This window comes from Mauremys reevesii, linkage group 14, assembly GCF_016161935.1.
Source record: "Mauremys reevesii isolate NIE-2019 linkage group 14, ASM1616193v1, whole genome shotgun sequence".
Classification (NCBI taxonomy): Eukaryota; Metazoa; Chordata; order Testudines; family Geoemydidae; genus Mauremys; species Mauremys reevesii.
Genome location: NC_052636.1, coordinates 14904631 through 14930185, shown reverse-complemented (window position 1 = coordinate 14930185; position 25555 = coordinate 14904631). Strand labels below are relative to the sequence as shown.

The 25555-nt window shown below is 70.0% G+C and overlaps 1 protein-coding gene across 1 annotated transcript; it reads left to right on the top strand.

Moving 5' to 3' along the window:
• Positions 1–2649: 2649 nt before the first annotated feature.
• Positions 2650–18854, top strand: ACTL6B (actin like 6B). The gene is made up of 13 exons (XM_039499698.1): positions 2650–2774; positions 3507–3583; positions 3791–3956; positions 5031–5131; positions 7492–7589; positions 9703–9797; positions 10414–10520; positions 10681–10770; positions 11657–11718; positions 11870–11984; positions 12402–12519; positions 17817–17950; positions 18501–18854. Exons 1-13 carry the CDS (start codon positions 2750–2752, stop codon positions 18579–18581), a joined length of 1269 nt encoding a protein of 422 aa, XP_039355632.1. The 5' UTR covers positions 2650–2749; the 3' UTR covers positions 18582–18854.
• Positions 18855–25555: the final 6701 nt, after the last annotated feature.

Sequence of the window (25555 nt, the reverse complement as noted above, 5' to 3'; positions counted from 1 at the left end):
GGGGGGGGGGGCAGGGTGACACCTTCTACCATGGAGGGTGGAGCTTGCCACGGGAGATACCAATAGGGATGGGGGGGGGGAGAGCTTGTGGTGGGAGATACCAACTCACTTCCTGGAAACGGGGGGGTGACACGCTATGTAATTAGGAGGCGGGGTGTGAGATGGGAGATACCAACTCATGTCCTGGGAAGAGGGGGAGACCATTTACCGTGGGAGGGGTGTGCCTAGGAATGGAAGAAACCAACTCAGTTACGGGGGGGTGCAGGGGGATACCTGGCAGATAGGGCCGTGCGGGCGGGGACGAGGGATGGGAGATACCAACTCCCTTTCTGGGGGGGGACAGGGCACGATTATCTCACCCACGGGTGGGGACTGTGGCATGGCGAGGTCTCTTTTCCTGGGGGGAAGGGAGAGACCATCTTGCAGACTTGCAGGGGGGCGGAAGTAGACATGGGAAATACCAATTCACTTCCGGGGGTGGGCAGGTTGAGACCAATGCCAAAAGGCGGAGGGGTAGGGAGGGGAAATACCAACCCTGACACATACTAATGTGGGTTGTACCAACTACGAAGGGGGAGAGCGTGGGCTCCGACTAAACCAGCTAAACCGGCAGGGGGAGGTGGGCTGTACCAAGTCGCTGAAATGTGCCCATCCCAGGCACACAGTGGGGCCCCCCCCACTCCCCTCCCAGAGCCGGGGAGAGAACCCAGGAGTCCTGGCTCCCAGCCCCCCCTGCTCTAACCACCAGCCCCCACTCCCCTCCCAGAGCCGGGGAGAGAACCCAGGAGTCCTGGCTCCCAGCCCCCCCTGCTCTAACCACCAGCCCCCGCTCCCCTCCCAGAGCCGGGGAGAGAACCCAGGAGTCCTGGCTCCCAGCCCCCCCCTGCTCCAACCCACCAGCCCCCACTCCCCTCCCAGAGCCGGGGAGAGAACCCAGGAGTCCTGGCTCCCAGCCCCCCTGCTCTACCCACCAGCCCTCTCTCCTCCCAGAGCTGGGGAGAGAACCCAGGAGTCCTGGCTCCCAGCCCCCCCTGCTCTGACCCACCAGCCCCACTCCTCCCAGAGCCGGGGGAGAGAACCCAGGAGTCCTGGCTCCCAGCCCCCCCAGCTCTAACCCACCAGCCCCCGCTCCCCTTTCAGAGCCAGGGAGAGAACCCAGGAGTCCTGGCTCCCAGCCCCCCCTGCTCTGACCCACCAGCCCCCACTCCAGTCCCAGAGCCGGGGACAGAACCCAGGAGTCCTGGTTCCCAGCCCCTCCCCCACTCCACCCACCCCTACCAGAACATGCATCTCACATCTCTCTCCCCAGCAAGAGAAGGGGGGTTACCTGGTGCAGTCCCCCCCCCCACTGGGGGTCCTTGCGGGGGGTCACAGCAGCTCCTGCTGGCCAGGGGAGAAGCCCCCCCCCCGGGTTAATCCCCAGGCGGTGGCAGGGTAGGGGGTGGGCGGACGGAGCCGGAGCAGCCGCTGTGTTCCTGCGCGGTGGCAGCAGCCAATGGCGGTGGGTGGGTGGGGGAGGGAATGGGGGGGGACCCCTCCCCTGCCCATCCATCATCAGCTTCTGCTGCTACCAAGTGCGGGGGGGGATGTCCCTGGTCAATTTCCCGCACATACAGCCCACCCCTCACAGGGGCTGACACTGACAGTGCAACCCACAGGGACAGATCCAGAGAGAACCCAGGAGTCCTGGCTCCCAGCCCCCCCTGCTCTGACCCACCAGCCCCCACTCCCCTCCCAGAGCCAGGGATGGAACCCAGGAGTCCTGGCTCCTGCTGTTAAATTCCCAGCTCGGTATCTGCCCCCAGTCTAGGGGGATTTCCGATTTTTCTGGTTTGAAATAATCTGGGGCGTGGAAGTGGGGGTGGGACTGAGTAGGGAGACCGGTATGAAGGGGGGAGTATAAGGGCCTGGGGATAGATTGTCGGGGTGTGGGGGCCGGGATGGGCGGATAGTGGGGGTGCGGGGAGAGATGTTTAGATATTATTTTGAGTGGTAACAGTTAATGAATAGGTGGTGGGGGCTGGTGGGTTAGAGCAGGGGGGGCTGGGGGCCAGCACTCCTGGGTGCTCTCCCGGCTCTGGGAGGAGTGGGGCTGGTGGGTTAGAGCAGGGGGCTGGGAGCCCGGACGCCTGGGGTCTCTCCCGGCTCTGGGAGGAGTGGGGGCTGTGGGTTAGAGCAGGGGCTGGGAGCCAGGACTCCTGGGTTCTCTCCTGGCTCTGGGAGGGGAGTGGGGGCTAGTGGGTTAGAGCAGGGGGGGCTGGGAGCCAGGACTCCTGGGTTCACTCCCCGGCTCTGGGTGGGGTGTGGGGGCGGGTGGGTTGGAGCTGGGGAGCTGGGAGCCAGGACTCCTGGGTTCTCCCCCAGGCTCAGGGAGGGGAGGGGTGAACCCATGGGTAGGGGGCGATTGTTACCGGAGAACCGACCCCCCGCCCTACCAAAATCCGTCCCCGACACTAACCCCCACCCGCCCCGTCCTTCCCTGCCCCTTTAAGGAAGCCCCAAATTGTCACTTATTGTCTGGGCGATTGACCAATCAGGGGCTGCCCGGGGAGGGGGGGCAGCTTCTCATTGGCTGGGCTGAAAGCGGCCCGCCCCATCCCGCACTCGCCACATCCCCCCCCCCCGCCCCCATTCCGCGGTCGCTGTCCAGCCGCCCGGGTGCTGAACCGCCCCTCCCCCACCCCCGGCCGCCCCGACACCGGGACCCTCCCCCCGCAGCCGCTGGGGCAGGGGGCGCAGCGGAGCCAGGATGAGTGGGGGGGTCTATGGAGGAGGTAAGGGGCCCCCTTTAACGTCCCCCCCCCTTTATGTCCAGGCTGGGATCACAGCGGCGCCCTGCTGCGGGGGGGGGGGTCAGCAAGGGGGCGCCCTACCCCGGTTCTCGGAGCGTGAACCCAGGCGTCCGGGCCGGTTCCCCTCCCCCCACGCCCAGGGCTTGTCTGCTTGAGCTGGGATTCTCTTTCCAGCCGCCCTGCCCCAGAGGTGGCTGCATCTCGGCGCCGGGCGAGGGGTCCCCGGGTAACCGGCCGCCCCGCCCCAGAGGTGGCTGCATCTCAGCGCCGGGCGAGGGGTCCCTGGGTAACCAGACACCCTGCTCCAGAGGTGGCTGCATCTCAGTGCCGGGCGAGGGGTCCCTGGGTAACCGGCCGCCCCACCCCAGAGGTGGCTGCATCTCAGTGCCGGGCGAGGGGTCCCTGGATAACCATCCGCCCCGCCCCAGAGGTGGCTGCACCTCCGCGCGGGGCGCGGGGGCCGTGGGTATCCGGCCGCCCCGCCCCAGAGGTGGCTGCATCTCGGCGCCGGGCGAGGGGTCCCTGCACCGCCGCCCGCCCCAGAGGTGGGCGCATCTCAGCGCCGGGCGAGGGGTCCCTGGGTAACCGGCCGCCCTGCCCCAGAGGTGGCCGCATCTCAGTGCCGGGCGAGGGGTCCCTGGGTAACCGGCCGCCCCGCCCCAGAGGTGGGCGCATCAGTGGTGTGTGCTGAGTGTTTCTCTCTCTCTGTCCCAGATGAGGTGGGGGCGCTCGTCTTTGACATCGGCTCGTTCTCAGTCCGAGCTGGCTACGCCGGAGAAGACTGCCCCAAGGTACGTCCTCAGCCTCCCCGTTGGGGTCCCTGGAAACACCCCCCCAACCTGCCCTGGGGCCGGGTGGGAGCCGGCGCCCCCCAGAGGGGACAGGCCCCTGCCCCATTCCCCACCCCCCTGAGCCAGCCAGTCCCCACCCTGGGGCCGGGTTGGGGCTGACACCCCCCGAGGGGCCAGGCCCGTGGCTCACCCTGCCCCCCCCCGCAGGCGGATTTCCCCACCACGGTGGGGCTGCTGGCCCCCGAGGAGGCGGCGCTGGAGCTGGACGGGGACAAGGAGAAGAAGCCGGGGAAGGTTTATTACATCGACACCAACTCGCTGCACGTCCCGCGGGAGAACACGGACGTCCTGTCGCCCCTCAAGAACGGCATGAGTGAGGGGCTGCCCCCGGGGCCCTGCCACGGCCCCTGCCACGGGCCCCTGCTACCCCCCTGCCACGGGCCCCCCTGCCACAGCCCCCCTGCCACGGGCCCTCGCTACCCCCTGCCACGGCCCCCTGCCACGGGCCCCTGCTACCCCCTGCCACGGGCCCCTGCCACAGCCCCTGCCACGGGCCCCTACCCCCTGCCACGGGCCCCTGCCACAGCCCCTGCCACGGGCCCTCACAGCCCCCTGCCACGGGCCCTCGCTACCCCCTGCCACGGCCCCTGCCACGGGCCTCGCTACCCCTGCCACGGGCCCCTGCCACGGCCCCTGCCAGCCCCTGCCACGGGCCCCTGCACCCCCTGCCACGGGCCCCTGCCACAGCCCCCTGCCACGGGCCTCGCTACCCCCTGCCACGGCCCCTGCCACGGGCCCCTGCTACCCCTGCCACGGGCCCCTGCCACAGCCCCCTGCCACGGGCCCCTGCTACCCCCTGCCACGGGCCCCTGCCACAGCCCCTGCCACGGGCCCCTGCTACCCCTGCCACGGGCCCCTGCCACGGCCCCTGCCACGGGCCCTCGCTACCCCCTGCCAGGCCCCCACCACGGGCCCTCGCTACCCAGCTGCCACGGGCCCCTGCCACAGGCCCCTGCTACCCCCTGCCACGGGTCCCCTGCCACAGGACTCTGCTACCCCCACTGCCATGGGCCCCTGCCACGCCCCCTGCCACGGGCCCTGCTACCCCCTGCCATGGGTCCCCTGCCACAGGGCTTCCTGCCACGGCCCCTGCTACCCCTGCCATGGCCCCTCTTCCTGCCAGGACCCTGCCCCCCCCTGCCATGGCCCCCACCACAGGCCCCCCGTTATGCCCTTGCCACAGCTCCCCGCCTCCCCACCTCACCCCACCCTGAGCCCCCCACCACACCCCTCCACGGCTTTTGTACCCCCTGCCGTGGGCACCCGCCAGTGGCACCCCACGTGGTGCAGGGGGGCTGGAGGGAAGCGGGTTGGTGCCACCTTAACTGAGCCCCCGCATCTCTCCCTCCCCGTGTCGTTCCTCGCCCCAACGCCGCTGTCCCCCCAGTCGAGGACTGGGACTGTTTCCAGGCCATCCTGGACCACACCTACGGGAAACACGTGAAGTCGGAGCCCGGCCTGCACCCCGTGCTCATGTCCGAGGCGCCGGTAGGTCCCCGCCCCCCGTCCGCCCCGACCTCCCGTCACCCCCCCTCCGCGGGCAAATCACCGCGCTCCCCCCCCTCCCCCCATCACGTCACCCCCCCATGCTGTCAAATCACCCCGAGCTACCCTCTGCGCCCCGACATCGCCCGATCCACCCCCTGTACCCCGACATCACCCCTGATCCATCCCCTGCACCCCGACATCACATCACCCCTCCGCTGTCAAATCACCGCGATCCACCCCCTGCACCCATCACGTCACCGCCCGCGCTGTCAAATCACCGCGATCCACCCCTGCCCCATCACATCACCCCCATGCTGTCAACATCACCCCTGATCCATCCCCTGCACCCCGACATCACCCGATCCACCCCTGCACCCCGACATCACATCACCCCTCCACTGTCAAATCACCGCAATCCACCCACTGCGCCCCAACATCACGTCACCCCCTGCACCCCGACATCACCCCTGATCCATCCCCTGCACCCCGACATCACATCACCCTCCACTGTCAAATCACCGCGATCCGCCCCTGCCCCCATCACATCACCCCCATGCTGTCAAATCACCCCGATCCACCCCTGCGCCCGACATCACCCGATCCACCCCTGCACCCCCGACATCACGACATCACCCGATCCACCCCTGCACCCCAACATCACCCTGATCCACCCCTGCACCCGACATCACATCACCCCTCCACTGTCAAATCACCGCGATCCACCCCCTGCACCCATCACGTCACCGCCCGCGCTGTCAAATCACCGCGATCCACCCCCCTGCGCCCCGACATCGCCCGATCCACCCCTGCACCCCAACATCACCCCTGATCCATCCCCTGCACCCCGACATCACATCACCCCTCCGCTGTCAAATCACCGCGATCCACCCCCTGCGCCCCGACCTCATGTCACCCCCCGCGCTGTCAAATCAAATATCACATCACCCTCCACTGTCAAATCACTGCGATCCACCCCTGCCCCATCACATCACCCCATGCTGTCAAATCACCCCAAGCTACCCTCTGCGCCCCGACATCACCTGATCCACCCCCTGCACCCCAACATCACCCCTGATCCACCCCCGGAACCCCCACATCACCGATCTCCCTCCCCTGCACCCCGACATCACATCCCCCCTCCACTGTCAAATCACTGCGATCCACCCTCTGCCCCCATCACGTCACCCCCCATGCTGTCAAATCACCGCGATCCACCCCCCTGCGCCCCGACATCGCCCGATCCACCCCTGCACCCCAATATCACCCCTGATCCATCCCCTGCACCCCATCACATCACCCTCTGATCCACCCTCTGCGCCCCGACATCACCCGATCCACCCCTGCACCCTGACATCACGTCACACCCTGCACCCCATCACTCCTGATCTACCACTGCACCCCAACATTACCCCTGATCCACCCCCTGAACCCCAACATCACATCATCCCCTCGCTGTAAAATCACCCCTGATCCACCCCCAGCACAGTCACCCCCCTGTGCCATCACATGCCCTGATCCACCCCCTGTGCCCCTGACATCACATCACCCCCCTGCACCCCGACATCACCCGATCCACCCCTGCACCCCGACATCACGTCACCCCCTGCGCCATCACATGCCCCGATCCACCCCCTGTGCCCCTGACATCACGTCACCCCCTGCACCCCGACATCACGTCACCCCCTGCGCCGTCACATCCCCCGATCCACCCCCTGTGCCCCTGACATCACGTCACCCCCTGCACCCCGACATCACCCCCAATCCACCCCTGCACCCCGACATCACATCACCCCCTGCGCCGTCACATCCCCCGATCCACCCCTGTGCCCCGACATCACATCACCCCTGCACCCCGACATCACCCCAATCCACCCCTGCACCCTGACATCATGTTACCCCCTGCACCCCAACATCACATCACCCCCCCGTGCTGACAAATCACCCTAATCCACCCCCTGCGCCCTGACATCACCCGATCCACCTCCTGCACCCCGACATCACATCCCACCCTGCACCCCAACAGGCCTCTGATCCAGCCCTTGCACCCCGACATCATGTCACCCCCTGCGCCGTCACATCCCCCGATCCACCCCCTGTGCCCCTGACATCACGTCACCCCCTGCACCCCATCACCCCTGCACCCCGACATCACGTCACCCCTGCGCCCCATCACCCCTGCACCCGACATCACGTCACCCCGCGCCCCATCACCCCTGCACCCCGACATCACATCACCCCCTGCGCCGTCACATCCCCCGATCCACCCTCTCCTAATCCACCCCCCGCACTCCCCAGCATCACGTCCCCCCCTGCGCCCCGAGACCCCGGCCTGGCCCCCCACCGCCGCTCTCTCCCCGCAGTGGAACACCCGGGCCAAGCGGGAGAAGCTGACCGAGCTGATGTTCGAGCATTACGCCATCCCGGCCTTCTTCCTCTGCAAGAGCGCCGTGCTCACCGCGTATCCGGGGGGCGAGCCGGGGGGCTGGCGGCGGGAGCCGGGGGGCTGGGAGAGGGATCTGGGGGGCTGGAGTCTGGAGGGCTGGCAAGGTGGGGGGATGGGAGGACTGGAGAGGATGTGAGGGGGCTGGGAGAGGGATCTGGGGGGCTGGAGGTGGGACTGATGGCAAGGTGGGGGCTGGGAGAGGGATCTGGGGGCTGGAGGACTGGAGAGGACGTGGGGGCTGGGAAGGATCTGGGGGCTGGAGATGGGACGGCTGGCAAGGTGGGGGCTGGGAGAGGGATCTGGGGGCTGGAGGACTGGAGAGGATGTGGGGGCTGGGAAGGATCTGGGGGCTGGAGGTGGGAGGGCTGGCAAGGTGGGGGCTGGGAGAGGATCTGGGGGCTGGAGGTGGGATGGCTGGCAAGGTGGGGGCTGGAGGTGGAGGGCTGGCAAGGTGGGGGCTGGGAGAGGGATCTGGGGGCTGGAGGTGGGATGGCTGGCAAGGTGGGGGGCTGGAGGACTGGAGAGGACGTGGTGGGGTGGGGAGGGATTGGGGGCTGCACAGGGAGGCTGGGAAGGATCTGGGGGGCTGGAGGTGGGACTGATGGCAAGGTGGGGGGCTGGGAGAGGGATCTGGGGGCTGGAGGACTGGAGGATGTGGGGCTGGGAAGGATCTGGGGCTGGAGGTGGGAGTGCTGGCAAGGTGGGGGCTGGGAGAGGATCTGGGGGCTGGAGGACTGGAGAAGACGTGGGATGGCTGGGAAGGATCTGGGGGCTGGAGGTGGGAGTGCTGGCAAGGTGGGGGCTGGGAGAGGATCTGGAGGACTGGAGAGGACGTGGGGGCTGGGAAGGATCTGGGGCTGGAGGTGGGACGGCTGGCAAGGTGGGGGCTGGGAGAGGATCTGGGGGCTGGAGGACTGGAGGATGTGGGGGAGGCTGGGAGGATCTGGGGCTGGAGGTGGGACTGATGGCAAGGTGGGGGCTGGGAGAGGATCTGGGGGCTGGAGGTGGGAGTGCTGGCAAGGTGGGGGCTGGGAGAGGATCTGGGGGCTGGAGGACTGGAGAGGATGTGGGGCTGGGAAGGATCTGGGGCTGGAGGTGGGACGGCTGCAAGGTGGGGGCTGGGAGAGGATCTGGGGCTGGAGGACTGGAGATTATGTGGGGAGGCTGGGAAGGATCTGGGGGCTGGAGGTGGGAGGGCTGGCAAGGTGGGGGCTGGGAGAGGGATCTGGGGTGCTGGAGGACTGGAGAGGACGTGGGGGCTGGGAAGGATCTGGGGGCTGGAGGTGGGAGGGCTGGCAAGGTGGGGGCTGGGAGAGGGATCTGGGGGCTGGAGGACTGGAGAGGACATGGGGGGCTGGGAAGGATCTGGGGCTGGAGGTGGGAGGGCTGGCAAGGTGGGGGGCTGGGAGAGGGATCTGGGGGACTGGAGGACTGGAGAGGAGGTGGGGGCTGGGAAGGATCTGGGGGCTGGAGGTGGGAGGGCTGGCAAGGTGGGGGCTGGGAGAGGATCTGGGGGCTGGAGGACTGGAGAGGACGTGGGGGCTGGGAAGGATCTGGGGGCTGGAGGTGGGAGGGCTGGCAAGGTGGGGGCTGGGAGAGGGATCTGGGGACTGGAGGACTGGAGAGGATGTGGGGCTGGGAAGGATCTGGGGGCTGGAGGTGGGAGGGCTGGCAAGGTGGGGGCTGGGAGAGGGATCTGGGGCTGGAGGACTGGAGAGGACGTGGGGCTGGGAAGGATCTGGGGGCTGGAGGTGGGACTGATGGCAAGGTGGGGGCTGGGAGAGGGATCTGGGGACTGGAGGACTGGAGAGGATGTGGGGGCTGGGAAGGATCTGGGGGCTGGAGGTGGGAGGGCTGGCAAGGTGGGGACTGGGATGGGGCTGGCAGGCTGGAGAGGACATGTGGGGGGCTGCAATGCGGGGAGCCGGGCAGGGACTGGGGGGCTATAGGGCAGATCTGGGGGGCTGGGAGGAGAAGGGGGGACCCTGGCACGGGGTCTGGCAGCGGGCACCGTGGGCGCGGAGAGCTGGGCCGAGAGCGGCTACGAGGCAGGCGCCCGCTCCAGTGGCAGGGAGTTCCACCGACCCCAGGGACCGGCTTGCCCCCTTGACCCCCCCACGCCCCCCAGCTTTGCCAACGGCCGCAGCACGGGGCTGGTGCTCGACAGCGGGGCCACCCACACCACAGCCATCCCCGTGCACGACGGCTACATCCTGCAGCAAGGTGGGCACCGCCCGGACGCCTGGGTCCTTCCCCGGCGCGGGGAGGGGAGTGGGGGCTGGGGGGGCGGGGAGCCAGGACTCCTGGGTTCTCTCCCCGGCGCTGGGAGAGGAGTGGGGTCTAGTGGTCAGAGCAGGGGGGGCTGGGAGCCCGGACTCCTGGGTTCTCTCCCCGGCTCTGGGAGGGGAGTGGGGGCTGGGGGGTTACCGCAGGGGGGGCTAGGAGCCAGGACTCCTGGGTTCTCTCCCCGGCTCTGGGAGGGGAGTGGGGGCAGGTGGGTCAGAGCAGGGGCTGGGAGCCAGGACGCCTGGGTTCTCTCCCCGGCTCTGGAAGGGGAGTGGGGGCTGGTGGATGAGAGCAGGGGCTGGGAGCCAGGACTCCTGGGTTCTCTCCCGGCTCTGGGAGGAGTGGGGGCTGGTGGGTTAGAGCAGGGGGCTGGGAGCCAGGACTCCTGGGTTCTCTCCCGGCTCTGGGAGGAGTGGGGGCGGGTGGGTCAGAGCAGGGGGGGCTGGGAGCCAGGACTCCTGGGTTCTCTCCCCGGCTCTGGGAGGGGAGTGGGCAGCGGGGGGGCTGGGAGCCCGGACTCCTGGGTTCATGCCCGGCTCTGGGGGGGTTCCAGGGATCGTGAAGTCGCCGCTGGCTGGGGATTTCATCTCCATGCAGTGCCGGGAGCTCTTCCAGGAGATGAACATCGAGATCGTGCCCCCCTACATGATCGCTGCCAAGGTGCGGGGCGGGGGGCTCTCACGGGGGGGCAGCCGGGCTGGGGGGACGACAGGAATCCGGGGGTTGATGGGGGCGGGGCTGGGGATCTGGGGAGGTGGGGATCCGGGAGGGGAATGGTTCACGGCTCCCCCCTGCCCCATCTTTCTGCCCCCCCCCGCAGGACCCCGTGCGTGAGGGGGCCCCCCCCAACTGGAAGAAGAAGGAGAAGCTGCCCCAGGTCTCGAAATCCTGGCACAACTACACCTGCAATGTGAGCTGGGAGGGGGCCGGACGCCGGGGTTCTTTCCCTGGCCCTGGGAGGGCAGTGGGGGCTGGTGGTTAGAGCAGGGGGGGCTGGGAGCCAGGACTCCTGGGTTCTCTCCCCGGCTCTGGGAGGGGAGTGGGGGCTGGTGGTTAGAGCAGGGGCTGGGAGCCAGGACTCCTGGGTTCTCTCCCGGCGCTGGGAGGAGTGGGGCTGGTGGGTTAGAGCAGGGGCCTGGGAGCCAGGACTCCTGGGTTCTCTCCCAGCTCTGGGAGGAGTAGGGGCTGGTGGGTTAGAGCAGGGGGAGGCCGGGAGCCAGGACTCCTGGGTTCTCTCCTCAGCTCTGGGAGGGGAGTGGGGGCTGGTGGGTTAGAGCAGGGGGGGCTGGGAGCCAGGACTCCTGGGTTCTGTCCCCGGCTCTGGGAGGGGAGTGGGGGCTGGTGGGTTAGAGAAGGGGGGCTGGGAGCCAGGACACCGGGGTTCTGTCCTGGCTCTGGGAGGAGTGGGGCTGGTGGTTGGAGCAGGGGGCTGGGAGCCCGGACTCCTGGGTTCTCTCCTGGCTCTGGGAGGAGTGGGGCTGGTGGGTTAGAGCAGGGGGGGCTGGGAGCCAGGACTCCTGGGTTCTCTCCCTGGCTCTGGGAGGGCAGTGGGGGCTGGTGGGTTAGAGCAGGGGGGGCTGGGAGCCAGGACTCCTGGGTTCTCTCCCCGGCTCTGGGAGGGGAGTGGGGGCTGGTGGGTTAGAGCAGGGGGGGCTGGGAGCCAGGACTCCTGGGTTCTCTGCCCGGCTCTGGGAGGGGAGTGGGGGCTGGTGGTTAGAGCAGAGGGGGCTGGGAGCCAGGACTCCTGGGTTCTGTCCCCCAATCACTGACCCACATGTATCCTCCCGCTCCCCCAGGAGGTGATCCAGGATTTCCAGGCCTCGGTGCTCCAGGTCTCCGACTCGCCGTATGACGAGCAGTGAGTGCTGGGGGCGGGGGGGGGGGCAGCCCCTGGCACTGTGGTGGGAGGAGGGCGGGGGCTGGGCTCTCAGCTTGGGGGGGTCTGTCAGGGTGGGGCTGTAGGGGGAAGCACTGGGGTCACTACCCCCTCTCTGCCCCCCCCCCCGCAGGGTGGCTGCCCAGATGCCCACCGTGCACTACGAGATGCCCAACGGCTACAACACGGACTATGGGGCCGAGCGGCTGCGAATCCCCGAGGGGCTGTTTGACCCCTCCAACGTCAAGGTGAGTCCCCCCCGACCCGGAGCCGGGAGAGAACCCAGGAGTCCTGGCTCCCAGCCCCCCTGCTCTAACCACCAGCCCCCACTCCCCTCCCAGAGCCGGGAGAGAACCCAGGAGTCCTGGCTCCCAGCCCCCCTGCTCTAATCCACCAGCCCCCACTCCCCTCCCAGAGCCGGGGAGAGAACCCAGGAGTCCTGGCTCCCAGCCCTCCCCTGCTCTAACCACCAGCCCCCCATTCGCAGATCACCTGCCTTTTTTAAATCACTCCCTGCCTCAGTTTCCCCAGGGGGGCACCTTCTCCAGGGTGGGTCTGGGAGTTGGGGGGAGATGCTGGCAGGATATTGAGGAAGGTGGAGTCGAGAGGGAGGGCAGAAGGGCCCCCCCCCCATTAACGCCCCCCCATTGTCTCCCCTACTCCAGGGTCTTTCTGGGAACACCATGCTGGGCGTCGGCCATGTGGTGACCACCAGCATCGGCATGTGTGATATCGACATCAGGCCGGTGAGTGCCCCCCCCTCGCTCCCTCCTGCCCTGTGGGGTGTGGGGCTGGGCCCCCAGGCCCTGTGGGACCCCCCGCAACTGGAGTCGCGTGGCTGGGCCTGTGGGGAGGGAACCTGGTCAGCAGGCGGGACGCCGGGAGATGGGAGGCGGGAGGGGGGCGCCGGGGGAGATGGGCCCCTGGGGGAGACGCCAGGGGGGGATGGGCCCTGGGAGACGCCGGGGGAGATGGGCCTGGGGAGATGGGGAGATGGGCCGTGGGAGAGATGGGCCCGTGGGGGAGACGGGCCCGTGGGGGAGACGCCGGGGGGGAGATGGGCCCGTGGGGGAGACGCCGGGGGGAGATGGGCCCGTGGGGGAGACGCCGGGGGGAGATGGGCCCCTGGGGGAGACGCCGGGGGGGAGACGGGCCCGTGGGGGAGACGCCGGGGGAGATGGGCCCGTGGGAGACGCCGGGAGATGGGCCCGTGGGAGACGCCGGGAGATGGGCCCGTGGGGAGACGCTGGGAGATGGGCCCGTGGGGAGACGCCGGGAGATGGGCCCGTGGGGAGACGCCGGGAGATGGGCCCGTGGGAGACGCCGGGAGATGGGCCCGTGGGGAGACGCCGGGAGATGGGCCCGTGGGGAGACGCCGGGAGATGGGCCCGTGGGAGACGCTGGGGAGATGGGCCCGTGGGGAGACGCCGGGAGATGGGCCCGTGGGAGACGCCGGGAGATGGGCCCGTGGGGAGACGCCGGGGAGATGGGCCCGTGGGGAGACGCCGGGGAGATGGGCCCGTGGGGAGACGCCGGGGAGATGGGCCCGTGGGGAGACGCCGGGAGATGGGCCCGTGGGAGACGCCGGGAGATGGGCCCGTGGAGACGCCGGGAGACGGGCCCGTGGGGGAGACGCCGGGGGAGATGGGCCCGTGGGAGAGACGCCGGGGGGGGAGATGGGCCCGTGGGGAGACGCCGGGAGATGGGCCCGTGGGGAGACGCTGGGGAGATGGGCCCGTGGGGAGACGCCAGGGGAGATGGGCCCCTGGGGGAGACGCCGGGGGAGATGGGCCCCTGGGGGAGACGCCGGGGGAGATGGGCCCGGGGGGGAGACGCCGGGGGGGAGATGGGCCCGGGGGGGCGACGCCGGGGAGATGGGCCCGTGGGGAGACGCCGGGAGATGGGCCGTGGGAGACGCCGGGGAGATGGGCCCGTGGGGAGACGCCGGGAGATGGGCCCGTGGGAGACGCCGGGGGGGAGATGGGCCCGTGGGGGAGACGCCGGGAGATGGGCCCGTGGGGAGACGCCGGGGAGATGGGCCCGTGGGAGACGCCGGGAGATGGGCCCGTGGGGAGACGCCGGGAGATGGGCCCGTGGGGAGACGCTGGGGAGATGGGCCCGTGGGGAGACGCCGGGGTAGATGGGCCCGTGGGGGAGACGCCGGGGGGAGATGAGCCCCTGGGGGAGACGCCGGGGGGAGATGGGCCCGTGGGGGAGATGCCAGGGGGAGATGGGCCCGTGGGGGAGATGCCAGGGGGAGATGGGCCCGTGGGGGAGACGCCGGGGGGGAGATGGGCCCGTGGGGGAGATGCCGGGGGGAGATGGGCCCGGTGGGGAGACGCCGGGGGGGAGATGGGCCCGTGGGGAGACGCCGGGAGATGGGCCCGTGGGGAGACGCCGGGAGATGGGCCCGTGGGAGACGCCGGGGAGATGGGCCCGTGGGGAGACGCTGGGAGATGGGCCCGTGGGGAGACGCCGGGAGATGGGCCCGTGGGGAGACTGGGGAGATGGGCCCGTGGGGAGACGCCGGGAGATGGGCCCGTGGGGAGACGCCGGGAGATGGGCCCGTGGGGAGACGCCGGGGAGATGGGCCCGTGGGGAGACGCCGGGAGATGGGCCCGTGGGGAGACGCCGGGAGATGGGCCCGTGGGGAGACGCTGGGGAGATGGGCCCGTGGGGAGACGCTGGGAGATGGGCCCGTGGGGAGACGCCGGGAGATGGGCCCGTGGGAGACGCCGGGAGATGGGCCCGTGGGAGACGCTGGGAGATGGGCCCGTGGGGAGACGCCGGGAGATGGGCCCGTGGGAGACGCCGGGGAGATGGGCCCGTGGGGAGACGCCGGGGAGATGGGCCCGTGGGGAGACGCCGGGGAGATGGGCCCGTGGGGAGACGCTGGGAGATGGGCCCGTGGGAGACGCCGGGAGATGGGCCCGTGGGGAGACGCCGGGAGATGGGCCCGTGGGGAGACGCCGGGAGATGGGCCCGTGGGGAGACGCCGGGGGGGATGGGCCCGTGGGAGACGCCGGGAGATGGGCCGTGGGAGACGCCGGGGAGATGGGCCCGTGGGAGCGGGCCCGTGGGGGAGACGCCGGGAGATGGGCCCGTGGGGAGACGCTGGGGAGATGGGCCCGTGGGAGACGCCGGGAGATGGGCCCGTGGGAGACGCTGGGGAGATGGGCCCGTGGGGAGACGCCGGGGAGATGGGCCCGTGGGGAGACGCTGGGGAGATGGGCCCGTGGGGAGACGCCGGGGAGATGGGCCCGTGGGGAGACGCCGGGAGATGGGCCCGTGGGGAGGCCGGGAGATGGGCCCGTGGGGAGACGCCGGGAGATGGGCCCGTGGGAGACGCCGGGGAGATGGGCCCGTGGGGAGACGCCGGGAGATGGGCCCGTGGGAGACGCCGGGAGATGGGCCCGTGGGAGACGCCGGGAGATGGGCCCCTGGGGAGACGCCGGGAGATGGGCCCGTGGGAGACGCCGGGAGATGGGCCCGTGGGGAGACGCCGGGAGATGGGCCCGTGGGGAGACGCCGGGAGATGGGCCCGTGGGGAGACGCCGGGAGATGGGCCCGTGGGGAGACGCCGGGAGATGGGCCCGTGGGGAGACGCCGGGAGATGGGCCCGTGGGGAGACGCCGGGAGATGGGCCCGTGGGGAGACGCCGGGAGATGGGCCCGTGGGAGACGCCGGGAGATGGGCCCGTGGGAGACGCCGGGGAGATGGGCCCGTGGGGAGACGCCGGGAGATGGGCCCGTGGGGAGACGCCGGGGAGATGGGCCCGTGGGGAGACGCCGGGAGATGGGCCCGTGGGGAGACGCCGGGAGATGGGCCCGTGGGAGACGCCGGGGAGATGGGCCCGTGGGGAGACGCCGGGAGATGGGCCCGTGGGGAGACGCCGGGAGATGGGCCGTGGGGAGACGCCGGGAGATGGGCCCGTGGGGACACGCCGGGGAGATGGGCCCGTGGGGAGACGCCGGGGAGATGGGCCCGTGGGAGACGCCGGGGAGATGGGCCCTGGGGGAGATGGGGGAGGGCCCGTGGGGAGACGGGGGAGATGGGCCCGTGGGGAGACGCCGGGAGATGGGCCCGTGGGGAGACGCTGGGAGATGGGCCCCTGGGAGACGCTGGGGAGATGGGCCCGTGGGAGACGCTGGGAGATGGGCCCGTGGGGAGACGCTGGGAGATGGGCCCGTGGGGGCGCCGTGGGAGATGGGCCCGTGGGGAGACGCCGGGGAGATGGGCCCGTGGGGAGACGCCGGGAGATGGGCCCGTGGGGAGACGCCGGGGAGATGGGCCCGTGGGGAGATGGGCCCGTGGGAGACGCCGGGAGATGGGCCCGTGGGGAGACGCCGGGGAGATGGGCCCGTGGGGAGACGCCGGGAGATGGGCCCGTGGGAGACGCCGGGAGATGGGCCCTGGGAGACGCCGGGGAGATGGGCCCGTGGGAGACGCCGGGAGATGGGCCCTGGGGAGACGCCGGGAGATGGGCCCAGGGGAGACGCCGGGGAGATGGGCCCGTGGGAGACGCCGGGGGAGATGGGCCCGTGGGGAGACGCTGGGAGATGGGCCCGTGGGGAGACGCTGGGGAGATGGGCCCGTGGGGAGACGCCGGGAGATGGGCCCGTGGGGAGACGCCGGGAGATGGGCCCGTGGGGAGACGCCGGGAGAGATGGGCCCGTGGGGAGACGCCGGGAGATGGGCCCGTGGGGAGACGCCGGGAGATGGGCCGTGGGGAGACGCCGGGGGAGATGGGCCGTGGGGAGACGCCGGGAGATGGGCCCTGGGGAGACGCCGGGGAGATGGGCCCGTGGGGAGACGCCGGGAGATGGGCCCGTGGGGAGACGCCGGGAGATGGGTCGTGGGGCACCGGGAGGATGGGCCTGGGGAGATGGGCTCCCAGGGGAGATGCCGGGAGATGGGCCCGTGGGGAGGCTGCCGGGAGATGGGCCCGTGGGGAGACGCCGGGAGATGGGTGTGTGTGTGGAGAGGGAGATGGGTGTGTGCAGAGGGGAGATGGGGTGCCGGGAGAGGGTGTGTGTGGGAGATCGAGGAGATGGGGTGTGTGTGAGGGCCGGGAGATGGGGTTAGGGGTGAGATGGGCGTGTGGGGATGCCGGGAGATGGGGTGTGTGTGCAGAGGGGTGGGGAGTATCGAGGGGTTGTGGGGGTGTGAGGGGTTGGGGAGATGGGTTGTGGGGGGGAGATGGGGTGTGTGTGTGCAGAGGGTTGTGGGGGTGTATCGAGGGGGTGGGGAGATGGGGTTGTGGGAGGTATCGGGGAGATGGGGTGTGTGTGTGCGGAGAGGGGTTGTGGGGGGTGTATCGAGGGGTTATTGGGGTGTGTGTGTGCAGAGGGGTTGTGGGGGGTGTATCGAGGGGTTATTGGGGTGTGTGTGTGAGCAGAGGGAGATGGGCCCGTGGGGGTATCGAGGGGAGATGGGGTGGGTGTGTGCAGAGGGCCGTGGGGGGTGTAGAGGGTTATTGGGGTGTGATGGGCTGTGGGGAGGCGCCGGGAGATGGGTTGTGGGAGTGCCGAGGAGATGGGGTGTGGGGAGAGGGGGGAGATGGGCCCTGGGGAGACGTGGGGGAGATGGGCTGTGGGGGGTCAGTTGGGGTCGGGGGAGAGGGGTGTGTGTGTGCAGAGGGGCTGGGGGGGTGGAGTTGGGGTGGGGTGTGGGAGACGGGGTGTGTGAGGGGGTGTGGGGTGGGGTGTGTCAGAGGGGTGGGGGGAGAGGTTGTGGGGGTCGGGGTGTGTGTGGGGGGTGTGGGGGGGTTGTTGGTTGCACACCCTGCTGGGGGGGTGTGTCCAGCTGAACGCGAGTGGGGGCCGTGTGTGTGTGTGTCCAGAGGGGTGTGGGGGTGTCGAGGGGTTGTTGGGGGGGTGTGTGTGCAGAGGGGTGTGTGTGGGGGGGTTGTGGGGTGTGGGGTGTGTGTGTCCAGAGGGGTTGCTGTGGGGGGGGTGTCGGAGTTGTTGGGGGTCGGGGTGTGTGTGTGTGTGTGTGTGTCCAGAGGGGTTGCTGTGGGGCGGGGGAGGCGGCGCTGCCCCCTGCTGGCCGGTCCCTTGGGTGCGCCCGGCGCTGGCCAGCCGGGGGCCTCTCCCCACCCCCCTGTGCCCCCCCTGTGCCCCCCCAGAGCATGCGCCTCAAACTCATCGCCAGCAACAGCACCATGGAGCGGAGATTCAGCCCCTGGATTGGGGGGTCCATCCTCGCCTCGCTGGTGAGTGCCCCTGGGGGGCAGGACGCCTGGGTTCGCCCCGGCGCGGGGAGGGGGTGGGGGGCTGGAGCAGGGGGGGCTGGGAGCCAGGACTCCTCGGTTCTCTCCCCAGCTCTGGGAGGGAGTGGGGCTGGGAGCCAGGACTCCTGGGTTCTCCCGGCTCTGGGAGGAGAGTGGGGGCTGGGGGGTCAGAGCAGGGGGGCGGGGAGCCTGGACTCCTGGGTTCTCTCCCAGCTCTGGGAGGGGAGTGGCGGCTGGTGGTAAGAGCAGGGGGGCTGGGAGCCAGGACTCCTGGGTTCTCTCCCCGGCTCTGGGAGGAGAGTGGGGGCTGGTGGGTTAGAGCAGGGGGGGCTGGGAGCCAGGACTCCTGGGTTCTCTCCCCGGCTCTGGGAGGGGAGTGGGAGCTGGTGGGTCAGAGCAGGGGGGCTGGGTGCCAGGACTCCTGGGTTCTCTCCCCGGCTCTGGGAGGAGAGTGGGGGCCGGTGGGTCAGAACAGGGGGGTGGGGGCTGGGAGCCCGGACTCCTGGGTCCTATCCTGGTCTCTTCTCCCCAGGGCACCTTCCAGCAGATGTGGATCTCCAAGCAGGAGTACGAGGAGGGCGGGAAGCAGTGCGTGGAGCGGAAGTGCCCCTGATGCAGCCGGCGCCCCCTGGCGGTGGGGCTGGGGGGCCCAGGGGCATCTGCCCTGGGGGTCCCGCTCCCCTCCCCACCCCTCTCCAGCCTGTCCCCAAGTTGCGTTTCCAACCATTGTGCTCACAACACCTTTGGTGGGGGGAGAGGGTCCAATCCCCCCGTCACAGCCCCCCATGGGCTGTGCCATTCTTCCCCCACCCACGGGTGCCCCTCGCTAGCTCCTTCCGTGGTTCGTTAATTGGGTCGGTTCATTTTCATGGGTGCGAATGTGGACAATGGCCTGTAATAAACGTCCGAAAAGGAGAAAACTGTCCAGTGGTGTCTGCCTAGCCGTGAACGGAACCCAGGAGTCCGGGCCCCCAGCCCCCCTGCTCCGACCCACCAGCCCCCACTCCCCTCCCAGCACTGGGGAGAGAACCCAGGAGTCCTGGCTCCCAGCGCCCCCTGCTCTAACCACCAGCCCCCACTCCCCTCCCAGCGCCGGGGAGAGAACCCAGGAGTCCTGGCTCCCAGCCCCCCCTGCTCTAACCCACCAGCCCCACTCCTCCCAGAGCCAGGAGAGAACCCAGGAGTCCTGGCTCCCAGCCCCCTGCTCTAACCACCAGCCCCACTCCTCCCAGAGCCGGGAGAGACCCCAGCAGTCCTGGCTCCCGGCCCCCCCTGCTCTAACCACCAGCCCCCGCTCCCCTCCCAGAGCCGGGGAGAGAACCCAGGAGTCCTGGCTCCCAGCCCCCCCTGCTCTGACCCACCAGCCCCCACTCCCCTCCCAGAGCCGGGGAGAGAACCCAGGAGTCCTGGCTCCCAGCCCCCACTCCCAGAGCTCTGGATAGCATCCAGTTGGGCCCCAGGGTGGGGGTCCGGCTTGCTTGGGGGGTGGGGACTGACCGAGGGCGCTTTCCCGTCTTGGGGGCAGCGGCCCCGATGGGGGCGGGGGGGGGTGTGTGACGGCGCTGCCCGGGGGAGCCGGCTGGGGTCACTCCATGAGGGGGAGCTGCCCCCACCCCGGGGCAGACGAACCCCAAACGCTGGCGGGATCGTTACCCAGCAGCTCGAACCCGCTTCTCTGGCACCTCCGAATCCAGCCCCCGCGGCTCCCTCCCCGGGCCCGGCCCCCGGCCTGCGTCCACACCCCCCCGGTCAGGGCCGGGGCCCGAAAATCTCCCCTCGCCCTAGCTAAGAAAAGCTTCCGACCCCCAAGGACCAGCCGCCCCCCCAGATCTGTGCCGAAATCCCCGCTGCAGCCGGTGCCCATCGCCGCCGCTAAACTTTATTGCCCCGGCAAAGCGGGAGGAGAGTCGGTTCAAAGCTGGATCTGCCGCCGGGCGCGAAGTCAATTCGGTTCAGAGCCGGCCGAGGTGAGTTTGCGGCTCCCCGAACTCGTTTCAGAAGCAGGCCCGAGGTTACGGCCCGGTGGCCGTATCCAGCCGGCGCCGGGGGGATCTCGACCCCTGCGGCGGAAGGTTTCCCCGTCGCGGCTCGGAGACGAAGCCGGATGGTGGCCCCCGGGGGTGGGAGACGTTTCCAGCCGCCTTTCGGCCTGAGAAACCCAGCGGCTTCGCGCTCCCTCCAACCGGCCGGGAGGGATTGACCCATTGAACGGTTCGGAGCCGGGTGACCCCCACCTTCCCGGACCCCCATGTTCCCATTTCACAGCCGGAGCGTCTTTCTGACCCCGCGGCGTCTTTCGAGGCGAGACGAGGTCACCCTGGGTTGGTTGGATTTCCTGCCCCGCGGGCGGCTCTGACCTTTGGGGCTGGGTGGGGCGGGTTCGCCCCGCCTGGCTGCCTCCCGTCCCCGCCCCCCTTATCTCCCTGGACGTTAACCCTTCGGAGCTGATGCAGGCGCCTGCCCCACCCCAGCCGGGGGCAATTCACCTGCCTGCCCCGGCCCGGGGATTCGTCTCCCCTGCCCCCGCCCCATGGGAGACCCTCCGAGCTGGGGAATGGGGGTTGGGCTGCTTGCTCCCTGACCCACATACAGCCCCTGCCCGCCGGAGTAGCTCTACAAGCTGTGGCCCTGGACGTCAGCTATTCACTGAGCGACTGGCTCAGGCTCTCTGCAGACTCTGGCAGCGGCACCGTGCCGGTGACACCCAGGGCGGTTCACACCTCTCCGAGCGACCGGCTCAGGCTCTCTGCAGACTCCGGCAGTGTCACTGCACTGGTGACACCCAGGGCGGTTCACACCTCTCCGAGCGACCGGCTCAGGCTCTCTGCAAACTCCAGCAGTGTCACTGCACCGGTGACACCCAGGGCGGTTCACACCTCTCCGAGCGACCGGCTCAGGCTCTCTGCAGACTCTGGCAGTGGCACCACACCGGTGACACCTAGGGCGGTTCACACCTCTCCGAGTGACCGGCTCAGGCTCTCTGCAGACTCTGGCAGCGTCACTGCGCCGGTGACACCCAGGGCGGTTCACACCTCTCCAAGCGACCGGCTCAGGCTCTCTGCAGACTCCGGCAGTGGCACTGCACCGGTGACACCCAGGGCGGTTCACACCTCTCCGAGCGACCGGCTCAGGCTCTCTGCAGACTCGGGCAGCGGCACTGTGCCGGTGACACCCAGGGCGGTTCACACCTCTCCGAGTGACCGGCTCAGGCTCTCTGCAGACTCGGGCAGCGGCACTGTGCCGGTGACACCCAGGGCGGTTCACACCTCTCCAAGCGACCGGCTCAGGCTCTCTGCAGACTCCGGCAGTGGCACTGCACCGGTGACACCCAGGGCGGTTCACACCTCTCCGAGTGACCGGCTCAGGCTCTCTGCAGACTCGGGCAGCAGCACCGCGTTGGTGACACTGTGATGAACTGGGAATGTTCTTAATGTTTTCTCTGAATACGGTGTTGGTGCCTCAGTGTCCCCTCTGCAGTTCTTAATATCCAGGTGGTGGATCAGGGGGTGTGGTTGCTGCAGAGCAAGGGGGCAGTGCACCCGAATGCCTGGCACTGTCTCCTGGCAACTGATGGCCTGGGCCCCTCCCCTGCAAGGTGCCAACTGAAGGTGTGGGAGACAAAGGGGTCAGGAGACCCCCTGGCCCGGGAAAGGAGCTGAGCAGAGGAGGGGCTGGAGGGGGGTCAGTCTGGAGCTGGCTGGGGACGAGGAGTGAGGGCAGACGGGGGGGTCTGGCTCACTGCCCCCCAGGATGGACCCGGCTGAGGGGTCCGGCTCGCGGTACCTACAAGCTCTGTGTTAGACCCTGTTCCTGGCATCGAATAAACCTCTGTGTCCCTGGCTGGCTGAGAGTCACGTCTGACTGCGCAGTGGGGGGGCAGGACCCTGTGGCCCCCCAGGACCCCGCCGGGGGGACTCGCTGTGGGAAGCGCACGGAGGGGCAGGGGATGCTGAATGCTCCAAGGAGAGACCCAGGAGGTGAAGTCGTGGGAGCCCAGCCTGGCAGGGGGGTTGCCAGGGGCTGGGATGCGGGGGGCGGGGGCTGGGAGCCAGGACTCCTGGGTTCTCTCCCCGGCTCTGGGAGGGGAGTGGGGGCTGGTGGGTTAGAGCAGGGGTGGGAGCTCCTGGGTTCTCCCCGGCTCTGGGAGGGGAGTGGGGGCTGGTGGGTGAGAGCGGGGGCGGGGGGTCCCTTTGTCTTTCTCTAACGCTCTTTGCAGATTTCCAGCGAGCGTCGGCCCTAAATCAGGGCTGATCCGTGGGTCAGGCCCGGAGCCAGCCCCGAATGGCCCCCCTCTGGGGGATGCTGGCCCCGGGGCCTCGTCCCTCTGACGTCAGCCGGGCGGCTGGTGAATAGGGGGTTGGCCGGGGAACCCCGTGTGGGGGGCAGGAATTCTGGCTCCTTTGTCTCCCTGGGCGCCCCCCTCCCAGCTCGGTCACAGGGGCGGGGGGGTGGAGTGCTTTCATTTTTAGCCTTTTGGGGGGTGGGTGGGGAGGGGTCGCGGCCTCCCAGCATCTTCACCAGCAGCCTGCGTCAGCGGGTGACGTCCTGTTGGCACGCTGGGGGCACAGGAACCCAGGAGTCCGGGCTCCCCCCTGCAAACCCTCTACACCCCTCTCCCCTCCCTGAGCCGGGGAGAGAACCCAGGCGTCCTGGCTCCCAGCCCCCCCTGCTCTGACCCACCAGCCCCCACTCCCCTCCCAGAGCCGGGGAGAGAACCCAGGAGTCCTGCCTCCCAGCCCCCCTGCTCTAACCACCAGCCCCCACTCCCCTCCCAGAGCCGGGGAGAGAACCCAGGAGTCCTGCCTCCCAGCCCCCCTGCTCTAACCACCAGCCCCCACTCCCCTCCCAGAGCCGGGGAGAGAACCCAGGCGTCCTGGCTCCCAGCCCCTGGCAACCCCCCTGCCAGGCTGGGCTCAGCGGGCCGGGCCTGCCCCCCCCCCCATCTGCCCCACACACAATGGGCAGCTCGACCCCAGCTGGGCCACAGGCAGGCATGGGTGGCTTGAGCGGCTCTAATCCCCCCACGGTTTAATTAGTCCCCTGGGCTCGTTAATTCAGGGATTAGGCCGTTAATTAAGAGACAGGTGGGGGGGGGGAGGCCGGAGTTTGTCCTGGCCTGTGTTGAACTCCCAGCCTGACCCTCCCCCCAACTTTCTGTTAGGGGCCAGCACCCCCCGTCCCCAGGGGACAGGCCCCGGGCCCCATCCCCCCCCCCAGCTGGCCCATCCCATAGCGGCTGGAAGCCGCATTCCCCGCAGGCCACTGGCTGGTCTCTGGGGCAACCCCCCCCCCCCGGGGAGCGACGCAGGGGCTGCGGGTCGGGAGTGAGGGGCACCGGCAGGGCTGGGCTGGCAGGGGCTGCGGGTCGGGAGTGAGGGGCACCGGCAGAGCTGGGGGGGCTGCGGGTCGGGAGTGAGGGACACCGGCAGAGCTGGGGGGGCTGCGGGTCGGGAGTGAGGGGCATCGATCTGTTTCCAGACCCCCCCCTTCCCGTAACTCGTCACCCCGACAACCCTGGAGCTGCTTCGTCCACACAAAAGCCCCCCCCCCAGTTCCCCCCTTCCCACCGCCCCCTCCTGCCCCAGCGAGGGGCGGAGATGTTGCCCCTGGTGATGCATCCCCGGAGGGGGTGGCCGGGGGGGCACGTCACCGCCTCGGGGTCCCTTATAGGGCCGGGGCCGGGGCGGGGGAGATGCCAGTGGGACCCAGACACCCGGCCAGACCCCCCAGCCCCCGTCACACACGCGGGGACCATGCAGCCTTCGTCCACCCTGCTCGTCCTCCTCCTCCTCCCCCAGCTCGGCTCACCTGCCCCCCTCTGGGCCCCCAAGGTAGGTACCGGGGTACGGAGGGAACCCAGGAGTCCTGGCTCCCAGCCCCCCACTCCCCTCCCAGAGCCGGAGAGAGAACCCAGGAGTCCTGGCTCCCAGCCCCCCACTCCCCTCCCAGAGCCGGAGAGAGAACGCAGGAGTCCTGGTTCCCAGCCCCCCACTCCCCTCCCAGAGCCGGGGAGAGAACCCAGGAGTCCTGGCTCCCAGCCCCCCCTGCTCTAACCCACCAACCCCCACTCCCCTCCCAGAGCCGGAGAGAGAACCCAGGAGTCCTGGTTCCCAGCGCCCCTGCTCTGACCCTCCCCACGCCCACTCCCCTCCCAGAGCCAGGGAGAGAACCCAGGAGTCCTGGCTCCCAGCCCCCCCTGCTCTAACCCACCAGCCCCCACTCCCCTCCCAGCGCCGGGGAGAGAACCCAGGAGTCCTGGCTCCCAGCCCTCACTCCCCACCCAGAGCCGGGGAGAGAACCCAGGAGTCCTGGCTCCCAGCCCTCACTCCCCTCCCAGAGCCAGGGAGAGAACCCAGGAGTCCTGGCTCCCAGCCCCCCCTGCTCTAACCCACCAGCCCCCACTCCCCTCCCAGAGCCGGGCCGCGTCCCTGCGCCAGGGGTACCCGGGGGCTGGGATATAATTGGGGGGGTCCCTGTCTCCGTGCCATGTGGTCTCCCGCTTTAATGGGGTTCCCTCTTTCCGCCCCTCCAGACTCTGGCTGACTTGCTGGGCGCCGCCCCGCTCTCCGCCGCCGTCCCCGCGCCCCCCCCGGCGGGAAGCCGCCCCCCGCGCGACAGCCCCGAGCCCCCCTCCCTGGACCCGGCCTGGGCCCGGTTCTTCGCCGACTTCATGAGCGGGCAGAGGCGGTTCCGGGGCCGGACCAGGAAGGTGCCGGCGCCGCAGGGCTGCTTCGGGCTGAAGCTGGACCGAATCGGGAGCCGCAGCGGGCTGGGCTGCTAGCGCCGCAGGTAGGAGCCGGCGGCGTCCAGGGGCGGGGAGTTCCACGGGGTAACCGCCCCTGGCCCTGGCCTGGCCTGGACGCCGCCCGCCCCCAGGAGCCTCCCGTCACTCACCCCCGTGTGTCGCCCCATGGCCCCAACCTCACCTTCCCCGTCCCGCCCCAGCCGGGACGGTGGCATCCCTGCAGAAAGCAGGGGCAGGGCGTCCCCCAGGTTAACACCTGCCCAGCCGCACCCGGTGACGGGTAGTTCCCCAGGTTAACGCCCATCCAGTGGCGGGTAGTTCCCCAGGTTAACGCCTGCCTGGCCGGGCCCAGTGGTGGGTAGTTCCCTGGGTTAACACCTGCCCAGCCGGGCCTTGGTTGCAGGTAGTTCCCTGGCTTAATGCCCATCCAGTAGCGGGTAGTGCCCCAAGTTAACACCCCCCCGCCGGGCCCTGCGGCGGACAGTTCCCCAGGTTAACACCCATCCAGTGGCGGGCAGTTCCCCAGGTTAACGCCCGCCCAGCCGAGCCCTGCGGTGGGCAGTTCCCCTGGTTAACACCCATCCAGTGGCGGGCAGTTCCCCAGGTTAACGCCCGCCCAGCCGGGCCCTGCGGTGGGTAGTTCCCTGGGTTAACACCCATCCAGTGGCGGGCAGTTCCCCAGGTTAACGCCTGCCCAGCCGGGCCCTGCGGTGGGTAGTTCCCCAGGTTAACGCCCCCCCCCCGGCCGGGCCCTGCGGTGGGTAGTTCCACGGGTTAACACCCATCCAGTGGCGGCCAGTTCCCCACGTTAACGCCCGCCCAGCCGGGCCCTGCGGTGGGTA